Source organism: Aplidium turbinatum, chromosome 11 (assembly GCF_918807975.1).
Source record: "Aplidium turbinatum chromosome 11, kaAplTurb1.1, whole genome shotgun sequence".
NCBI lineage: Eukaryota > Metazoa > Chordata > Ascidiacea > Aplousobranchia > Polyclinidae > Aplidium > Aplidium turbinatum.
The window spans coordinates 13715489-13735496 of NC_137482.1; the positions used below are offsets into that span (position 1 = coordinate 13715489).

Sequence of the window (20008 nt, forward strand, 5' to 3'; positions counted from 1 at the left end):
TTATTGATCAAGGAATTACAAAACCTGAAGAACGATTTGAGCAGATGGTGAAATCTGATAGCAAATATGGGTTTATTTACATCTTGCTCAAAGGTAGATAGCTGCATCCTTTGACTTACTGATCAAAAAGAATAGTGATACCAGGCGCGAATCTAAGAGTTTTTTTCGGGGGGAGCCAGAAAATTTGAAAATCAATTAAAAAGAAAGAAAAAGCTAAACAGATATGAACAATGATACTACGACATATACGATATGCTAGAAAATAGACATTAAAACAACCATTTTCATCAATTGTGATGCCGAGGGACTAATATCAGCTGTTTAGAAGCATATCAAACCATTTGATGCGGAAACATACAATTTTTCACAAAATTTCGGGGGGGGCCCCCCATAAATCCGCGCCTGAGTGATACCTTCATTAATAAATAGTAACACCTTTATTAATCTTCAAAATTTTCTTTTGTTGCCTGTTGTGACGTTGGTGACTTAATTTCATATACGAATCTTTTTCAAGCTTGCTTGATTATGTTTCAACTTGCATCTGATAGAACACAACGGTCGACTTGCATTCGCTGAGCAACCCAACATCGGGAGCTCCCACTCTCGCATGTAAGGCAACGTCGACCAACGGTGTGAGGAGTAGCGACCCTCCCCCGCACTGGTGACCCCTGACGTTCAGAACAACGCAGGGCACTCTACCTTTGCGTGTCTCGGGCCAACCCAGCCCTCAGACACTGGTGGGGTGTTATGTGGCACGAAACAGCTAAATCCGTTTTCGGGATTTTGTTGTACTTCGTTACGTACCACAAACCTAAGTTGTTTCTGATAGAACACAAGGGTCGACTTGCCTTCGCTGAGCAACCCAACATCGGGAGCTCCCACTCTCGCATGTAAGGCAACGTCGACCAACGGATGAGGATTAGCGACACTCCCCCGCAGGGTGTTAAAAAGTATTAAAGAACAAAGAAAATATACTCTTGTAACAAGGGCGTTTAAACATCAGTAGCCTACAACCAATAAGAGTTCAAGCCAACAAATAATACAAGTAAAAACATTTTCAGTGCAGTAGGCTATGACCTTTCCCTCAGCCAACCAATGAAGCCTGACGTTGAAAACAAACCACATCAAGAACTGAAATCGTAGTAGTGAAGCACAGTTTTTGAACATTTTGATCGAACAATCGCTCATTTTAGTCGTACATTTTGTACTAAAAGTACTTTTTTGAATGAGTAGCTTATTACAATTAAGTTATTTATTTTCAGAAAAAATTGGAATTTACTACATTGCACAGAGCTGCGGAAAAGGTCTAGCCTACTACAAAAGCACAGTGGCGTAACTACCCGTTGGATTTTGTGGATAAATCCAGGGGCGGCACGTTGCTAGAGGGCGGCAAAATGGGATAACGTTTTAAAGTTTAAACGAACAAAGACAGTCACGTTAATTTATTCTCGGAGAGACTCAGACTTAGACGACCTAAGTTAACACTGATCTAAGTGAAGCCAAAAAATTAAACAAGTTAGGCTATGCCTATAAACTAATTTGCAACTTTTTTAGATTGTGCTTCACCATGCGGTATTTGTGACGGTTTATTAATATTCATGCTGTTGAAGTAATGGTAGAATGTCGGTTGTACTTGTAAGCTATAGCATTGCTCAGTTAATTTAGCTTTGGTACGGTAGTTAAGGTCAGATTAGTTTTAAGTTTATTTCACTTCTTCTTCTTTCGTATGAGAGGTTGGTTTTCTGGACTACATTTCATTGGGGTCAAATTAAATGTTTATTTCACTTTCGGGAGGAGACAGGAATGGACCGTGAGGTCATCGAGTCAACTGTCACCTTTACCATCTGTCTGTGGTAGATAGAGGGGATTCCTCCATCTTCATCTGTGAAAATGGGTTAGGTTAGTGAAAGGTTTAAAGTTCCAGGTCTTAAATAGATCACTTAGCTTAACTCAGCAAATTTGCAATTATGGTTATTGTTTTTAACTAATGCGCTGCAGATTCCAGAACAAGATTTAAGTTGCAATTTTTTAAAGTTAATTTTTGCCTATGACAAGAGTAAAAGAAAGTAAAGATTTTTTTAGAAAGAAAAAGAAAGCTAGAGAAGAGGAACTAAAAAGAATAAAGGAGTCATTTTGAAGTTCGTAAAAATTGCCTCTGCTAAAAAGATAAAGAAGAGATTAGCACATTAAATCTCTACCTCAAGTTGAGACGGAAGAAGAAGTGTAGACTACCTCGAGCAAAACAATAACAAAGTGGTCATTGAAAGCCTGTGAATGAAACACTGTCAGATAAAGATAAAACAGATCAGGTCCGGATTTAGGGGGGGCAGAGGGTGCAGGTGCCCCGGGCCCCTCGACTTTTGAAGGGCCCCCCTACGTGGAAAAAATGTGATTTTCTGTTGTTTTTTTTACAGCCATTGAAGTTTCTGCAAAATGCTGTGCAGTGCTGCATTAATGCTGCTGTAGACGTAGAAGTGGTTTTTGCACGGGGCCCCCGATCTAAAAGTGCCCGGGCCTCCATCAGCTAAATCCAGCCCTGAAACAGATGCTATCTATTATTCTTATAACGATGTGACTACTTGGCTAGAAACATTAACTCATAACATGAGAGTTGAGATGATCAAACTAGGACCCGAAAGGCAGCGATTAGAGTAATTAAAGGAGACAAAGAATCCTTCAGCTGTCTGAGTAAGAAGTGGTTTTATTGTGAACTTTCAATAAAATTAAACAAAACTGCTTTTATTCTTCTGTTGTGTGGAATTTTAATTAGCTTTTACGACGGTGTCAGGGGGAGTAGGGGCGGCGTTTCGTGCAAAAATCCAAGGGCGGCATACTGCGTTGCTACGCCACTGCAAAAGCAATCATAATTTAAAAAAAGGCACAGGCCTATTGGTCGGTCATAAAAGAAATGGCTGAGTGACTCTCAGTGTGATCTGTTTGGCTGCACGAAACTAGCTCGATATGACCGTATAAATTGAGAAAAAAATTAAATAGAATGTTGGTAAAGAATTCAATTGACTGACAAAAGCAGCGGTTGAGAACTATGTGGCAGGAACTAGTGGTGCGGTACTGATGAGCCCAGCCTCATGGGCGAAACACGTGTCTATCGCTGAGTTCCTGCTACACTCGACTGCCGAGAGAAACGAGAAATAATTGAATATACGCGAATAACACAATAGGTCAACAATGTTTTCTTCAGATGAAATTAAACAAATCAAATCCAGGTAACGTATCACTACAAACTTTGAGCCCAAAAAACAATTTATGACAATTTAAATGCACCTGTCACTCTTCCACTGACATAAAGCAAAAAATTAATTTCAGTTAAATAACAATCAAAGACTTCGCATTGAAATAAAAGCAAGAAAAGAAAAGCAGTTTTGTCGATTTAAAAGCGAATGATCCAAACTTGTCTGGCAGCCCTGCTTGAAAAGTTAGCTGGGCTCGACTCAAGGCTCCACTGCTGAGTGCTGGCCAATGTTCGATTTTCAAGTAAAAAACTAAGTAATTTATTATTGAAAACTCTTGAGCTCGTTTACTTCAATTGATTTATATCGAAACAACACACACTAACCCAGAAAATTTAAAAAAACAAAAAATTTTAGGACAAACTTTGAATCGATTTGATAATGGGCAGCAAACAAGATGTTAAACAACACAGCCTGTAATACAATGAAGCCTTATGACTTACTAATGGTTGTTTGATAAATTTTGTACTGTAGCCTACTTCAATTGCTTCACTGGATAATGGCTTTAATTTCCTCATTCCGATTCTTTCAAAGCTGAGGCTGGCGAGTCAATTGCTTGTTTGCTATACATATGGCAAGCGTGGGCTTGGGTTCTTGATATTATATATAATTTCTCTTCTTCATTTGATTCTATTTGAATAAGACCTTCTGGATCTATTGAAGGTGAAACAGGCTGTTAAAGGAGAAAAAGGATTCAGATAGTAATAACTATATATATATATTTGATTTAATTTCTCTTCAAGTGCTTGTTCGATTTCAAAAATCTTGGTATTAAATAGTTTGGGAGCTGGTATACAAGTCATGACAAAGAGGAATTGACCAAAACATGTGGATTGAAGTGTGTGAACAGTAAAGCAAAGGTAAAGTAGTTTCACCCTAATGGTTGAGTCCTGTTTTTGTCATGAGTTACGGTACCAAGGGGGGGGGACTTGTATACCAGCTCCAAAGCTCGTAATCAAATTATCTTCATTCTATTAAACTTAGTTTATCTCCAGGTCTCAATTTATCATAAATCCAGTTTTTAGATTTGGACCTGGAGAGCGAAAAACTTTGCTACCTAACTTTGCCTGAGTTGCTGGTTATTGTCTGTTGTAGCTCAGGCTGTGGCAAGAAAAGTTAGTTGAGTATATCTGTTGATGGGCACTTTGTTCTTTATCCTGCCGGTGACTGCTTAGTCAATGGACACATTTAACCTAGAGATCAAAGGCTTCTTTTTTCCCCATTGTGAAGCAGTGTCAGGTATTTTTATACACTGCCAGTCAAAAAGTAATAAGCACTGAGAGGCACCAGGCTTGACAGTCTGAAAGGAAATCAGTATTTCAGTTGCTTTTATTGATTTATATCAACTTATGCTATTTTAGCCTCGATATGACAGTCACCAGAAGAAATTTTATAATGTATCATACTGTAGGTTACTCTTATGCTTGGTTATACTTTCCACTCAAAAAACAAGTTTGTTGTATCATGAGAAAGTTGGTAAAACCAAGCAACGACATGGTATTGAACATAATAATAGAAAGAAATGCGGTAAAGTAGAAAATGCAAATACCGGTATTTCTAACTATGCAATAGATTGAGTTTCGCTTTTAGTAGCATGATCGTTGGTTACTTCACAAATGTAGATACACCTGACCAGCTGACCTATTTTAGCCTTATGCTGCAGGTTTGCTGTGGTGGTAGCGGTTTGCACTAGTTTTCGGAACATAGTTCCTTAGTCATGTGCTATGACAATTTTTGGCTATGCAGTATGTTAGCCCATGTCAAGCATCTCAACAACTGACTCACACATTCGCCAAAGGCCTGCCTACACATGCAATGCACATTGCACATTGATTTCATAGGCTATGTAATATGTATAATAATAGTAATAATAGCATATGAGATGTTGCTGAGTGCTTATGCATCTTTCAATTACATACAATAAACAAACTAATAAAGACAATAACTATATTAAAGTTAACAGTTGGTATCAACAGTAATACACATTCAAAAGTAAACAGCTATGTAATATGAGTGAGGGTAGAAAAAAGACACACAAAAACAATACTAAAAGTTATGTTATCAGATTAAAGCAATATTGGTAAACCTATGCATCAATTGGGCAGTGGCTGTTGGTATGGGCAATGCTAGCTGTGTAATTGAACACTAGTGTTGGTACAGTAATAATAGTACTATAATTTCTAGTTTTTGTAGTTTTCTGTTGATTTACAGAAATTGATTTTTTTGTAGCCAAGTATCACACAAAAATATATCATATGCTTTGTATAATTTTGGAGCAGTGTTATAATTTAGTACAGTCTGTATCAACCAACAAAGCTGTGTTGAAAAGTTGTACATTTTGTGATCATGGCAAAAATCAAAAGACTTGTCAGCAAAAACAAGCGTCGCTACATTGATGATAGCTTTGATTTGGACTTGACATGTATCCTTACTGTATATTTAGTTTATAAAGATAAAGTTTGTTAACTTCATATCAGTGGTAACTACTTGTGGTATTTAAGTATATATATACAAGCTTTTATTTGTTTTGATAAGTTATGGCTTGTATATATACTAAATTATTAAATAAAGTAGACTATAGCCTATACCGGTATTGGTATATCATATACATCTTAATGTTTAAATTATATTTTCTGAGCTTTCATGTTGCTGACAGATATATATCCCAATGTTTTGGCAATGGGATTCCCCGCTGACAAGGTTGAAGGGTTTTATCGAAACAACATTGATGATGTAGTTAAGTATGTAATTGTTTGTTTTCTTTTAAATATTTAACTTTATTCATTTAGATTATGAAATGAAAACAAGCTGACTGTAAATAACTAAAATGATGCAGTTTGTATAATTTCTTATGTGATTAATGGTGTAATATATACATTTTTCTGTCTCAATATTGCACTCTATTTATTGATTTCACCTCAACCTGTCTGGGCAATATTAAATGCAAAATATATCAGTTCATACTTGATATTTGTAATACTCTAATTACTTACGTCGGTATGTCAACAACACATTTATCGACTAGAGCCAGGTAAAGATGGGCAATTCAGAATACCGAATCCAAAACTGAAGGATTCGGATCCTAAACTATCTTAATCCAAAATGGCAATAAAACCGGGTAATAAGATTCTGTTTTAAAGATATGCATAAGTCTTGCAACTTTACAAGCTGTCTGCTTGAGACAGTGAACTGAAAAAAGTTGGAATGGCCTGTTTCGGTGAGTCCGATCCCTTAACGTAGAATTTTTTTTTTTTTTTAATTATCAGACTGTACCGTAGCCTAATTATCATTGCTGTTTTAGGGTTAGGGTTAGAGGTTAGAAACTCACCGAATCGGACTCACCGAAAATAATAGCAGACCCGAAAAAAGTATGGTTACTCACTTGCACTGACACCGTCCGCACTTTCAAAAACCTTTTACACCAGTTGTGCACGTATGACGCATGCATCCCTACGTCACTCGCTCGTATGAGCAATCAAAGAAACTAAGCACGCAATTTTCTTCACATGCACAATCATGCATGCTTTTTTTCAATCCATGTGCGTATGCGACTTTGCGATAGTTTAACTGGTGTCGTAACAACATTGAGCAGATGCTCCTGCTCAAGGAGTTGCAGGCCTTAAAGCTCGTATTTTTTTCCGGCAGCCATCGTGGCCTACCAAAAGCTCCTTCTCGGCGGCCAAATCTGCGTGCTTGGAGGCCAAAACACAAATAACGATAGCACAAGTAAATAGAATTAAACTTGCAACAGTGTTAAAATGACCACTTAGCGTTGTTGAAGTCTGGGAGGCGTCCTGCAATAGAATCGTTGTACCACGCAATAACTGCTTTATCGGGATTGTCACTGTCACATGCTATTGCGGAACCATCTAACGACACTAAATTGTTGCAACTTCTCGCAGCTCAGTAGATTGTTTCAACTGCATACCGCCTTTCATAAACCCTCACCATTTATTCCGTTATGATGCTGGGTTTTGTTTTTCGCTGAGACTTTTCGGTCATTTGTCCGAAATGACTTGAAAAAATTCGGTTATTTTTGATTTATTTCGGTCATTTTTTCTGATGAAAATATTTCCTTTCAAGTAGCTGATACAAACCAAAATTTGCACTTCCTGACTAGCTACAACATTAAGTTTCGCTGAGAAACGTTGTCGTGTTTTATCAGAGAAAAGTTAGAACAGACAAACGTTCATCAGCGAAACTCAACCTTGCAACACCCGGCCGCAGACATCTTTTATTGCACCGAATTGACTATATATTTTTTTCCGACAATTTGCTAAAAAATCGGTCAATGACCGATAAATGACCGAACAAAATACCCAGTTATTATGTCACCATTGGGGGTGTGAAGTCACTAACCCACAGCTGGAACATTTATCAACTATGAAGACACGTGTTTTCCCCTCCGATTTCAACTAACCTAGTTCTCCTTTTTAACAACGATTCAATGTCCGACAACATTTAATCGATATAAAAACGATAATATTGCCAGCCGATGTAAATTAGCACTTCGGATTAACACTTTGTTAAAATAAACGTCGGGAATTGCAAACAAGACTTACAGCGCTGGTGATCGCAGCTGGATATATTCCATTTATATATATACAATAACAAATGTTCCCGCGCAATACAACAGTGGTGATTATGACGCGCTGACCTAATTCTGCGTCACTCTTTGATACTACATATTTTCGACATTTAATCCACGATCATTCTAATGCGAAATTAAATAATTGGCTAGAAGAAACCGGCGGCCAAACTTGGCCGACTGAGTAGGTAGCACCGGCGGTCATTCAAGCACTACTTAGCGGCCATGGCCGCGATGGCCGCCGGCTGCTTTAAGGCTTGAGTTGGCTCTGAAATAGGGTCCACGTCTTTTAGGCGCTGACAGTTAGGCGCTGGTCTAATAGGCGCGCACACTGTGGCGTCTGGATATTTAGGCGCGAAGCACTGTGGCGCCGGTCATTTAGGTGCTATTCCTAGTAAAGTCTGCAGATTGTATCAGCTTGGCAGGTAGGGGCGTAAGGGCAATGCTTTTCACACAAAATATATTGTTTTGTTAATGCGTGTGCGTTGTTGGTCATGGCTTCAGTGAGTGAAGTTGCTTAAACCAGCAATGCTTTTTCACACAAAATGTTATGTTCAACAGAAAAAATATATGGGTGAAGCTGCTTAAACCGGCAATGCTTTTCAGTTTTCACACAAAATGTTATATTGAACAGAAAAATATGTCATGGCTTCCGTGAGTGAAGCTGTTGAAACCGGCAATGATTTTCACATAAAATGTTGTATTAGAATCTTGTTTTCGTTTAGAATCTTGTTTTCACATAAAATGTTGTATTGAATCTGAATCTCATCTGATCTTTGAATCTTTGTATTAATATTGAATCTCATCTGATAACTGCACCGCTAAAATAATTTTTTTTTTGATTAGCCAAAAAAGGTCAGGCAAAGACTATGGATCTGCCATCATTTACATTTTTTTTGCTTGAATTAGGCTACCTTTTAACCTTGGACGTAGGGATACTTCCTTGGTCATCATTGCAAAAATCTCAAGACGTGTGTATAGCCTACGAATACAAACCTGATACAATCTGCAGACTTTACTAGGAATAGCACCTAAATGACCGGGCGCCACAGTGCTCCGCGCCTAAATATCCAGACGCCACAGTGTGCGCGCCTATTAGACCAGCGCCTAACTGTTAGCGCCTAAAAGACTTGCTCCCCTGAAATATCTCCACATTTACATCTTCCGAGCGATGCTTTTCTAGTACAGTTTGACGGCAACTAAGCGGCGCTCCTGTTTGACTGGCAGTCAATTGGAATACCTTAATGTGTTGCACTGCAACAAACATCTACTTTGATTATGTTGCTTTTGTTTTTAAAATTGCAAATATACATTGCATGAATTTTTTGCTTTGCTGTAGCCTGGAAGTTAATAGAATTCGGTATTCTGGATTCGATTTAGTATTCTGGAATAGTGATTTATTATGAATTGCCCATTCCTAGAGCCAGGGAACACCTGAATTTAAATTGTATACAAAATAAATTTCAGTTGAGACTTGCTCCCAGATTTTGGAACCCCTTCAAATAAATTGCAATATTATAATCCACCTTTAAACAGACAATTGTATGCTTGTGGTTCGTCTTTTTGCTCTGTATTTTAAATTAGTTTTTGTATCTTGTCTATCTCTACATACCACATTATGTGATCTGTGTAACACTGTTTAATCCAGTGACTTGAGATTCTCTTGTTTATTGTTGAGTGTTGAGCAAAGCTTAGCTTAATGACTGTCAAGTAATTTTTGTAAACTGGAGTTTGATGTGGCGATTAGTACCGTGTCATCTGCGTATCTTATGTTGTTGGAAATGTTGAAACTACAAATACAGTGTAAACTTTTTAAAAATGATTGTATGTTGATTGGTGTTATGAATCAAATTATTTTTTTCAAAAGTCTGACTTGATTTTGGAAAATTGCTAAAACTGCCAGTATATATATACTATTTTATACAGTATCATGTTGACTGTGGTCTGTGGTTACGTATTACTAGTGAATGCTGGTACATGATTGCCTTTTATCAAACATATTAATGTTTACAGGTTTCTAGAGCAGAAGCATGGAAACAATTACAAAGTTTACAATTTGTGAGTGCTACAGTACTGTACTTCTTCCCATATGCATGCATGTACATCACATGTGCAGTTGTGTACCATTTGGCATGGATTTGTGAGTCAGGACTTTTCAACACAATCGAATTGATTTCAAACAGTTTCGCAAGGCCATTTCGATTGCAAGATTCAATCTAAGTTTGTTTCACAAATAAATTGTTATAAAAAATTTATTTTTTGTATTTATCTTATCGTTTTGGCTGCTTTACTGGAAAAAAAATCTATGACAAACTTGTCTCTTCAACTCATTTGGAGTTTGGACTCACAAATCCTTGGTTTCTTGGTTCAGTCAATGGCAATAGTTAGCACAGTTATTTGGTTGATGCCCTTTTGGATCGTCAAAGACCTTTTAACATGATGTGATACTAAATTTCATGAATGTTGACATTGAGATCATAAATTTAACGTTATATTATAAGATATGCTTGATTATATTTTTGTATTATATATCTTTTATTTGTGTATTGTATGTAAAGCACGAGGTACAATCCATATTTACAATATGTACAGTTTATACACTGCAATAAAACCACGTTATTAATATTTATGAGGTGACATTACTTCCTTTGATTGTTCACTGAAGTGTAATACAGTATGTGATTTTTGCTGTATCTACCAAATAACCATAAAAAGACTTTGGAATGTGTTTTTTTTGTATCTTGACGAAACTATTTTACATTTTGGGTACCGGTAGCCTAACTAGTTACTCTCCAACGTTATTTCAGATGCTCTGAAAGGGTGTATGATACAAGGAAGTTTCATGATCGTGGTGAGTGTTGTTTTTTGAATATATGCATTAAAAACTTGTTACTAATCAATCATTTCCATTTTCTCATTTCAAACCAAGCATACGTAATATGTTTTATATACGTTTTTCTGTATTAGTAGTATTTTTCCGCTGCAGTATTGGTGTGGACTAGCTTGTTACTCCGCATTGACAGGGCAATCATAAAATTATATTTTCCAGTTGCCTCATATCCGTTTGATGATCATAACCCACCTCGTTTTGAGCTGATCAAGCCCTTTTGTGAAGATGTGGACCAGTGGTTGGGTCAGCATAAGGACAACATTGCAGCTATTCACTGCAAGGCTGGAAAGGCAAGTCGAATGACCGAAACTAAATCCAGGTTTTAATAATAATCATGCTTTATTATGCGCCCATTGCGACAAAACATGGTATATACACGATATGTCAGCGATTACATATGAAACCACAGGCGGCTAGAAGCAGCTAAGGGAGTCGTTAACTTTTGGTGTTCATTGCACAAATTCAGTTAAAAAGCAAGTTTAACTAATGACATGATTGAATAACAAACAAAATAAGTACCGGTAAGTGCTGTTTTGTTGATACAATATAACGAAGACACTGCTGTGCATTGTATCTTTCCGTTATTTCAATTCTGAATTTATTTTTGGTGGTTACTTGTAAAAAGCAAGATTTTTTAACAGTTTAGAAACTACTTTTCATTGGTAAACTTGTAAGAATGTACCTTTCTTTCAGGGACGGACCGGGGTTATGATTTGCTGCTATCTTCTGCATCGTAGAAGATTCGCTGTTCCCTCAGAAGTCTTGGACTTTTACAGTCTTGTCAGGACAAACAACAAAAAAGTCAGTGGTTTCAAGCTCATGTTCATGAAACAAATGCTCTCTTGCAAGAAAGCTTGTGTGTTTTAGATGCTTGCAAATAGCAACCTCTAGTTTTTGATATTGAGTAAACCTATTATAAACCAACGACCCTCAAACATTCTTACTTTGAAGCGTAACTGCTGTAAACTCTTAAAGCTAATTTCACAAGAAATGTTTTGAACACAAGTGTAACACAATAACACATCTTTAGTGGTCAGGGTTCCTCCCAAGTACGCTTGAAATTTTACGTCGTTGTTAGAAACGGTGTTCGCAACTTTTGGTCCAGTCAACTTGTGGTGCACAGTATTTTCACTTAACAGCTCTACAACATTATGTCATTAGTTATTTATGCAACGTTTAATTCGTTTAAGCAAGGAGTGGGTAGCTATGTGAAGCTCACGGTCGTTTCATTTCACTAAGGTTAAAGCAGGTGTTTTTTAAAGATTTTTAACTAACACTTAGTCCACATAGCTATTGATTTGTTTGTACGGTGGAGTGTAGCTATCATTGCAGTTAATCTATTTGTCGTTCATTCATTAAATCAATATTTTTTTCTTATTGATTTAAGGTTTGCAGACGTTTCGGAGTGGGTAGGGGTGGGTAGCCATGTGAAGCTCACAGTCGTTTTATTTCACTAAGGTTAAAGCTGGTGTTTTTTAATGATTTAAGGTTTGCAGACGTTAAATCATTGTGCTAATGACTGATTTGTTGGTGGGCAGTTCACGCTTTCAAATATCAACAAAGGACCTTTTTGCAGGGTGTCACCATCCCGTCTCAAATCCGATACGTGATGTACTATGCCGACTTGATTAATTCCAACCTCACCTACAAACCAAACACGCTGCTCCTGCACAGTATACAATTCGAAACTTTGCCTCTTCAGCATAACGCCAGTGAGTGAATAGCTTCGGCAGTACAACAGCTATCATGGTTTACCTTCAGAAACTATTCTATTTTTACTTCTACGCATCAGGTAGATCTCTTATAATCTCCTGTGAGCAATTACACGTTAATGCCCATTCAGTTTCTTAGCATACTATTTTTGCAAGTTATATTTTAAAACTTAAGATATTTGAAAAGAGATCAACATGTCGTGCCGAACGGAAGAACAAACCATGGCAACGGTACCCAGTCACAACAGCTATACAGTAGTAGCCTGATTTGGTTAAGGAATATGTATTGTTGCTGATATTGTCGAAAATGGCAATATTATTGACATAAAAATGCTTTCCAATGAACTGCAGGACCGCTTGCTCAGTTTAATCTCATAATGCATTAAAATTTTAATTGATGATTTCGCTGCCTCAGTTGTTTTATATCAACTTCAATTTCTTGATGAATATGATGCTGAACGCGCGTAAAGTCTGCAACTTCCGTTCTTGTCTATTGCATCAAACTACTGCTGAATTCATTGCATCAGTGCCCATACAGAACTGTTTGTCATTTGCCAGGTATATTTTTTGTCGTCAATCAATTGAAAGTGAAGCTTTTTACTTCAAATCCCGACTTGGTTGTCAAAGGACAAAACTTCCTCATATTCGACCTGACGCAGCCTCTGCCCTTGTGTGGCGACATAAAGATTGAAGTCTTTCACCGACCAGTGATGCGGAAGGTATAACTTATTGCCTCATTTTTTAAGTTAAATTGTTTTTGCGTGTATCAATATCAATAGGTCGCTAACGTATTGATTTTATGATTGTTGAGACTGCCAATTGTTTTTGTCGTTTTGCCGTCTTAGTGTGATGGAACATTTTGTGGCTTCCCGCATTGCAATGCACAATGGCATTGAACTTTTTTATAGACTTTCAAATATGCCTTGTTGCTATATTTAATAGGCTTTGTAATGTGCAGTGTGCACTTTAGTACACAAGAAAACCATTGATCGGGTTACGTGAGTGAGTTAATTTATTCAATGTTTTTCTTAGGAAAAGGTCTTCCACTTTTGGTTCAACACTTTCTTCGTTCAGCACGGGACTAATTTTGGTTCAAAAACCTTATTTGACGGTAAGTTTTTAGTTGGGTTCTTACTGTAGTAGAGCTGGTTTACAAACTTTGATGTTACCATTGACGAGGCAAACACGAAACGTGTTGCAAACTATAGTTCATCACTGAGCATCATACGCGTAAGTTGTGCCAAATGTGTGGATTTGCATAGACAAGCTTCAATCTTGTGTACTCTCCATTGACTGTTTTCTATTCATTATTCAGGTGACGAAAAGGATCGAAATAAAAGTCAAAACGCGAATGCCAATGGCCAGCAATACTATCGGGTGAATACTATTTAGTTATCTTGTACATCAGGCTCCTAACTCAGCCAGTCATGAATTCTATGCAATAACTCGCGTCACTTCTGCGCCTTGGGGAAGTGACGTAGCATTTCAGCCCACCTTTGAATTCCGGTTGTCTTTGCCTAGCCATCCAATGTTAAATACTACGCATTCGACTGTTTAACATTAAAATGCCAAAACGCCCCCAAGGTTTTTTATTTAATAATAGATACATCTAAATTAGTTTTGCTGGATGGTTAATTGCTCATAAAATATTGCGATCGTAGTTAAGGAACTAAAAAAAATTTCTCGAAGTCATTTTGTTTTGTAGAAGAGCTGGGTCATTGATACAACATGAGAGTACATATGTGTATTGCTTGGCATGGGTGATTTGGGTAAAACTCTAAAGAATGGGTTTGTTCGCGTGCAAGCTCGGACTAAACCTGCGAATAAAATCAAATCCTTCCAAGCTGATAAGCATTAGCGTGTTGGTTTTGTGTAAGTTTTCAGCTCTAAATACTAATATCACGCCATAGCGTAATATAGAAACCCGCTTTGCACAATTCTATCTATCCTTACTACATGCTTTGTTTGGTATTTGCAACATCACGCATTTTGGTCACGTTTAAAAAAAGAATCTGACTGCTGCATGATTGCCTCGCTCTTGCCAGCCGCTGTGCGTACGTTTAAAACACGCAGTGAAACAACGACCATATAGTACAGTATATACTTAGTTTGTAACACGTAAGACTGCCCTGGCCGCATGGTTGTGGCAACCTCTCAAGAGATAAAGTTGTGGATTTATTGTAGAACCACAATAAAGTTGATAGCATGTGATTTCGTTTGTAGCAACTAAGAATGAATTTAAGCAAGTTGAAACGTGCTTTAAATTTCCTTAGTTGTTTTGCCTGTATTTTTTTGTTTTTTGAGGATGTTTCAAGTTTAGGTGTAGTTTGTACTTAAAGAATTTCTAAGAAATGTTTGATTTTTATCACAAGATTAAAAAAACACATTTAATTTCTGAATCGTAATAAAGATTGTACTGTTCATGTTAGCTTGAGCTATCACCATTCCGAATATTACCACAATTTCTACTGCATGCAACTGGGAGCATGCTCTTTGGCAAATCGTGAAATTAGACCACTGTACCGGAAGCTGTGTAATTTCTTTTGTGATGTCTGTCTTTGGGCCTGCTAACTCTTCTGTAATACTCAATAATTGATGACCATGCAAATATAACAATAAGGCTGTTTTGTTAAATAGACGAGACTTGTCTATATAAGCACATGAGAAGTGTTCATCAGATTATTACCACATTACTTTCTTGTATGAATTCACAAACTAACATAGAACAGGTGCTATAGTGTGAAATTGAAGTTTTCATATTACGTACCTTTTTCGTGTTTTTCGCCGTCAATTACTTCAAATTACGTCAATACTTAACACTGCAATGGCTATACGCAACACTGCAGTTGGAAGGCAAAAGTGGTTGCCGTTTATTCCAAATGTAAAACTTCTATTCCCCGGCAACGCAATGTCTTAATTTTACAATAGCACTGGCCAATAAATCGCTTCTCATTTTAGTTGCAAACGAGTTTTTAACTGATTTTACAATCATCGAATGCTGCTTTCAATTTTGCCATCATTTTACAGACAGCAAATCAGTCGTCTGCAGACGTTAAATCAATGTAAAAACCTACTGATTCGCTGTCTGTTTTTTTTTTTTTTTTTCTTCTCTGGGCTGTACTTGTTTTCATGCAATCTACAGTTCAGGTCTATGATGTGGTACATCTAAAAAACCTTATCAAGCATCAGCATTTGACACTTGTTAACTTCTGACTCAAGGTTGACGTCGGCATATGGTCACGCCGTGACATACATTTTACAAGTCGGAGAATTATCAGTGTAGCCTACCGACACTATTGTTAGGCCGATACCGATATTTCTTCAATACTTCAGTGCTGCGAAAATATTCAACAGTGGTCGTTAAATTACACAACAATGACTTCAAATATATAGGGCCGGAAGAAAAGGGCCAGATGGAATGCAGATTTGGACATGGCATAAAAAGTTCGAACAAGAAGGTTGCTTGTACAGAGTGAAAGGATCTGGCCCTTTTATTCCAAATCGTTTCGCAAATGCACGCTGCACACTGCACAGTCTTATTCGACTGTGTTCTAGCATACTCCAGTACTCAAAATGCTATTTCTACGCTGCATTTTGGTTTGTTTTCTGCATTTATATTGTACAATGATAAAGCTTTGGTAGAGAGTTTGCTTTGTTGAACCATAGAGAAATCTCTCTATATCGCAGAAAATTCTCTATATTGTACTAATATTCAAATAAATTTGCTTCTCTAGTTTTTGTAACGTTTGCGTTACATTGGTGAATACTTATTATTATTTGGCGTATTTTAACCCCAAAGACCGACCCCATCAATTCAACAAATTGTTGGAATTATTCCAGCCCGACTAGATAAAGAACAAACAAGCATAAATCGATTGCAAGGAATAGACTTTTGAAAGAAATTCTGTCGCTTTTCTTACCTCATTTCCAAAATACAAAACATTGTTAAATTCTGAACGAAATGGATTTTGTTTTGAAAATTTAAACCGATCCATGTGTTTTATAGAGCGCCCACATGCCCCAGCAGAAGGACATGATCGTGCTCACTTTTAAGAAGAGTGAATTGGACCGAGCAAACAAAGATGAAGCCAACAAACTGTTTTCACCTAATTTTAAAGTAAGTGCCGACAGTAATGATTATTGCACTGGCGACACACCGATGGCGTTGGTGAGCTGTTTGCGGTAAAGAATTTTCAAGGTTTATTCCCCTCTTTTTGAAAAGATGACACTGTAATTATTTGGCAATAACTTTTTCTATTGTTCCCACGTAGGTAATTCTGGTCTTCAGTCAGATGAACTCTTCCTGTGCATCATCAGAAAAGTCTCCATTGCTGCAGGCGATGTCCCACGTCAGGAGTGCTGGCGTTTCACTTCCTCCTAGCGTTCGCGCGGAACCCAGCAGTCAGACCACCGATACCGACGACGCGAGCTTGAGCGACACAGATGACGACGACGACGACTGGTCGGGTGTCGATAGCGACGATCTGGCCGAAGACGATTCTAAATCGTTGCGATAACAATGTGCTGGTCCTCACCAAGGTATTACGTTTGATGTGTTTCTACGTAGGGTAATTCTCTGCTGATCATGGCGACTGCACTTATTCCCTGTCAGACCGGCAAGGGAAGACACATACGTTTACTTCGACTGCTAAGTTATCGTCGCATGCCAGACTGATCCTGGAAAGGAAAGTTTTAGTCAAGCCCTTTGCGTGTCGGCGCTTTTATAAAAAAAAGTTTCATTCGATGTTTTTATTTTTATTTCTCCATTGTGCTTGATGTAGTTGTTGTTTCAAAGCGTCTTCATTCTAACTTCGTTATTTGCAATAATTTTGTGTTATTTTATGTAATAATTATTATCATCACGTGTGTATTTGAAAATTGTTACCAATGGATTTGTTTCCTGCCCATAGGAATTCATGTGATTTTTTTGCATTAATTGAACTTCTGCACACGTTGAATCAATGCAAAAGGGGTTAACATTGCTATCTAGGTGTACATTTCGTTGTTTTACTTGTCTTCGTTAAAAAATTGTACGGAAAAGGATTTAAAAGACTGCAAAGGGTAATCCTAGTTCACGTGGATATTCGTCTGATTGAATGTGAATTAAGAATGTTGCATTACATTCGCCCACTTCCACACGTGCAATTCAGACGTTGAATCAATGTAAAACGGATGATATTGTTAATTTTAATAGCAGTTAGCTTCATTGACAACAAACCACATGCTCATTGCGCCTCGTGGACTTCCACCGAAATGTAGAGTGATACAACATACCCCGTAAAATCCAATGCTAATCATCCCAACATTGGCGAAAAATCGCGATTTTTTTACATCGTTTCAACGTCGCCAAACAGTGAAACCCTGTGAAAAATAACAATTTTAAGGATTATGTTCTCGAAGTTAATGAAGTTTACGTGAGTTTTAAAAGTTTAATCCAACCATAGTAGTTCATTGATGACTTGCGTGACTTAAAACGTCAACCTTTTTGCTCACGAGTTTGCAAACTTTGCATACAAGCAATTGATGCCTTAGAACTCTTAATTCTCCTTGCTGGAATAGGCTACTTTATTTTATAGGTCTTTTGTTTGTTCCAAGGTTTAACAGATTGCAGAGTGTACAACTGTACATTGTACAATGTGCTTTCAGATTGCTTTTCTGTTGAATAATTTAAACCCGCGTATTGATTAGCGTGCCTTGCTACGGTCACTTGGGGGGCGCAAATGTTCAATATACAATACCCCTGCTTTGCCTCTTGGTTTCGTCTGCTGAATTTGGCTGTAGCCAATACTCTGAGAATATTCCATTTTGAGCAAGTTCGTCTTCAAGTGGATGTTCAAATTGTAAAACGACCAAACATAGGCTACCTTTTGTGAATTTAATGAAGGCCACGCAAGAAAACTTTATTTTTCACACAGCTCACGAAAATTAAATGTACCGTCATGGTGGAAGGAAGCCGTTGTTCATTGAAAGTTGTTTTATTGAAGTATTCTCGAATGCAACACAGTTGTCCTAACATTCAGATCAGACATTGTGTTTAGACCTTTATATGCGGTGAAGGCAAACTTGATGCGGAGATGAGACAGAAAATGATGTCTGAACAGTCCCTTATCGTTGTCTTCGCGTTACGTTGGCAATGATGAACCTACAGTATTGTATTTCCAAGTATTAGCAGTTAAACCTTTTTCTATGTTAAGTTAAACCTTAAAGTCAACATCTACGACGTGGTTGCGGATCATAGGCTAAGAAAATTCTTTCCCTTAGTGTTTGCTGCGGCACCAATTATATTGACTGGTTGTGTAATTAAGTGTTAATGGCCATTGCTCTTGATGAGTCTTGACGAACATCAATAAGATAGTCTAATAAGCCGAAAAAGAAAGCAAAAAAGTTATGAGAAATAAAGCCTTTATCGTAATAATTTCAAAAACACACAGGCCAACCTTTGGCTGAAAAAAAGACTTTTATAAAATATTTTGGCAAAATATCACACCATTTGATAAACTGAACTACGGTACCGTTTTCAGGTTCAGGGAATACTTAGGGCCTACTTTATATCCCTATTTCTATATATAATCGGTTACGGTACAGATTTTTTAAAAATACATTTTCAATTTTCCTACGGCGCAACTGTCAACCTTCTATGGCGCATCAGCGCTGATATACAATATAAACAACATGAAAAAGATTCATAACACAAATGAGGACATATGTGCAATTCGCAAAAGATTCTTGATTTTTCTGAATTAGCAAACGGGTTTGAAAGCTACTTAGCCTACAGCTTCTTGTTGTAGGCCTATTGTCACAAAGATGAAATAGGCTACTGAACTCACCAGTAGGCTAACCTTATTAAAGCTGCGCCATAAACCTTAGAAAAAAAAGTCAAACCAGTGGCGTAGGTCTACGCAGAAACTTTTTATGGGGGAAAGGGGCCTGAACACAAATTACATGAAGTTACGCCAAACAGAACCATGGTAGGCAAACCTACTTTTACTCCAAAGCAAAAACAAAGCTGGGTCTAATGGATGGAATAGTTTCCCGGCAACAACACTTCAACAATCGGAAACTTCACTCTGTCAATCTCGGTGACCGGGCCTGCGTCAGTGATTCAAAGCCTCTACAAGTATGCAAAACTGCCAGGATTAAGCTCTGCAAGAAGCTTTCCCAGTCCGAGGATAAAGATTCAATCAATCAACTTATGAAATGTTAGAAAATGTAGGCTTGTAGGGGAGACTCGGGTAAGTTGGCCTAGCAAAATTTAAAATTGAATTTGTGAGCTAATAACAAAGCTTATGTTAAAGCGAATGCTATTGAAGAGTAGAGAATTTATCACTTTACAAGTGGACATATTCTTGCATCAAACCAACATTGTTAGGTATGTAATTTTTCAAGTTTTCCGAAAAAAATAAAAAGGACTATCTTACCAGCTTGTGCAGGTAATTTGGCCACGTGGCCAACGCGTCCATCTCTCGGTATACTAAACAGTGAAAAAACTGTCTTCTCAACTTTACTTTCTTTCTAGATATTGCTTGGTTTTATACAGGCATACAAAGCCTACATTGTATGCATTCATGTA

General features: G+C 37.5%; 1 protein-coding gene across 1 annotated transcript; it reads left to right on the top strand.

The window, feature by feature from the left end:
* Nucleotides 1–5484: 5484 nt before the first annotated feature.
* Nucleotides 5485–18186, top strand: LOC145779284 (phosphatidylinositol 3,4,5-trisphosphate 3-phosphatase and dual-specificity protein phosphatase PTEN-like). The gene is made up of 12 exons (XM_082590826.1): nt 5485–5670; nt 5905–5989; nt 9850–9894; nt 10644–10687; nt 10886–11016; nt 11420–11527; nt 12303–12438; nt 12997–13157; nt 13471–13549; nt 13754–13815; nt 16445–16555; nt 16710–18186. Exons 1-12 carry the CDS (start codon nt 5595–5597, stop codon nt 16953–16955), a joined length of 1284 nt encoding a protein of 427 aa, XP_082446952.1. The 5' UTR covers nt 5485–5594; the 3' UTR covers nt 16956–18186.
* Nucleotides 18187–20008: the final 1822 nt, after the last annotated feature.

Bases quoted from the DNA above. Each gene is read 5' to 3' on its own strand.
- LOC145779284 (XM_082590826.1), top strand. From the start codon at position 5,595: ATGGCAAAAATCAAAAGACTTGTCAGCAAAAACAAGCGTCGCTACATT. The intron at 5,671-5,904 runs GTATCCTTACTG...TGTTGCTGACAG, and splicing joins CTTTGATTTGGACTTGACAT to ATATATATCCCAATGTTTTG. The intron at 16,556-16,709 runs GTAAGTGCCGAC...GTTCCCACGTAG, and splicing joins TGTTTTCACCTAATTTTAAA to GTAATTCTGGTCTTCAGTCA.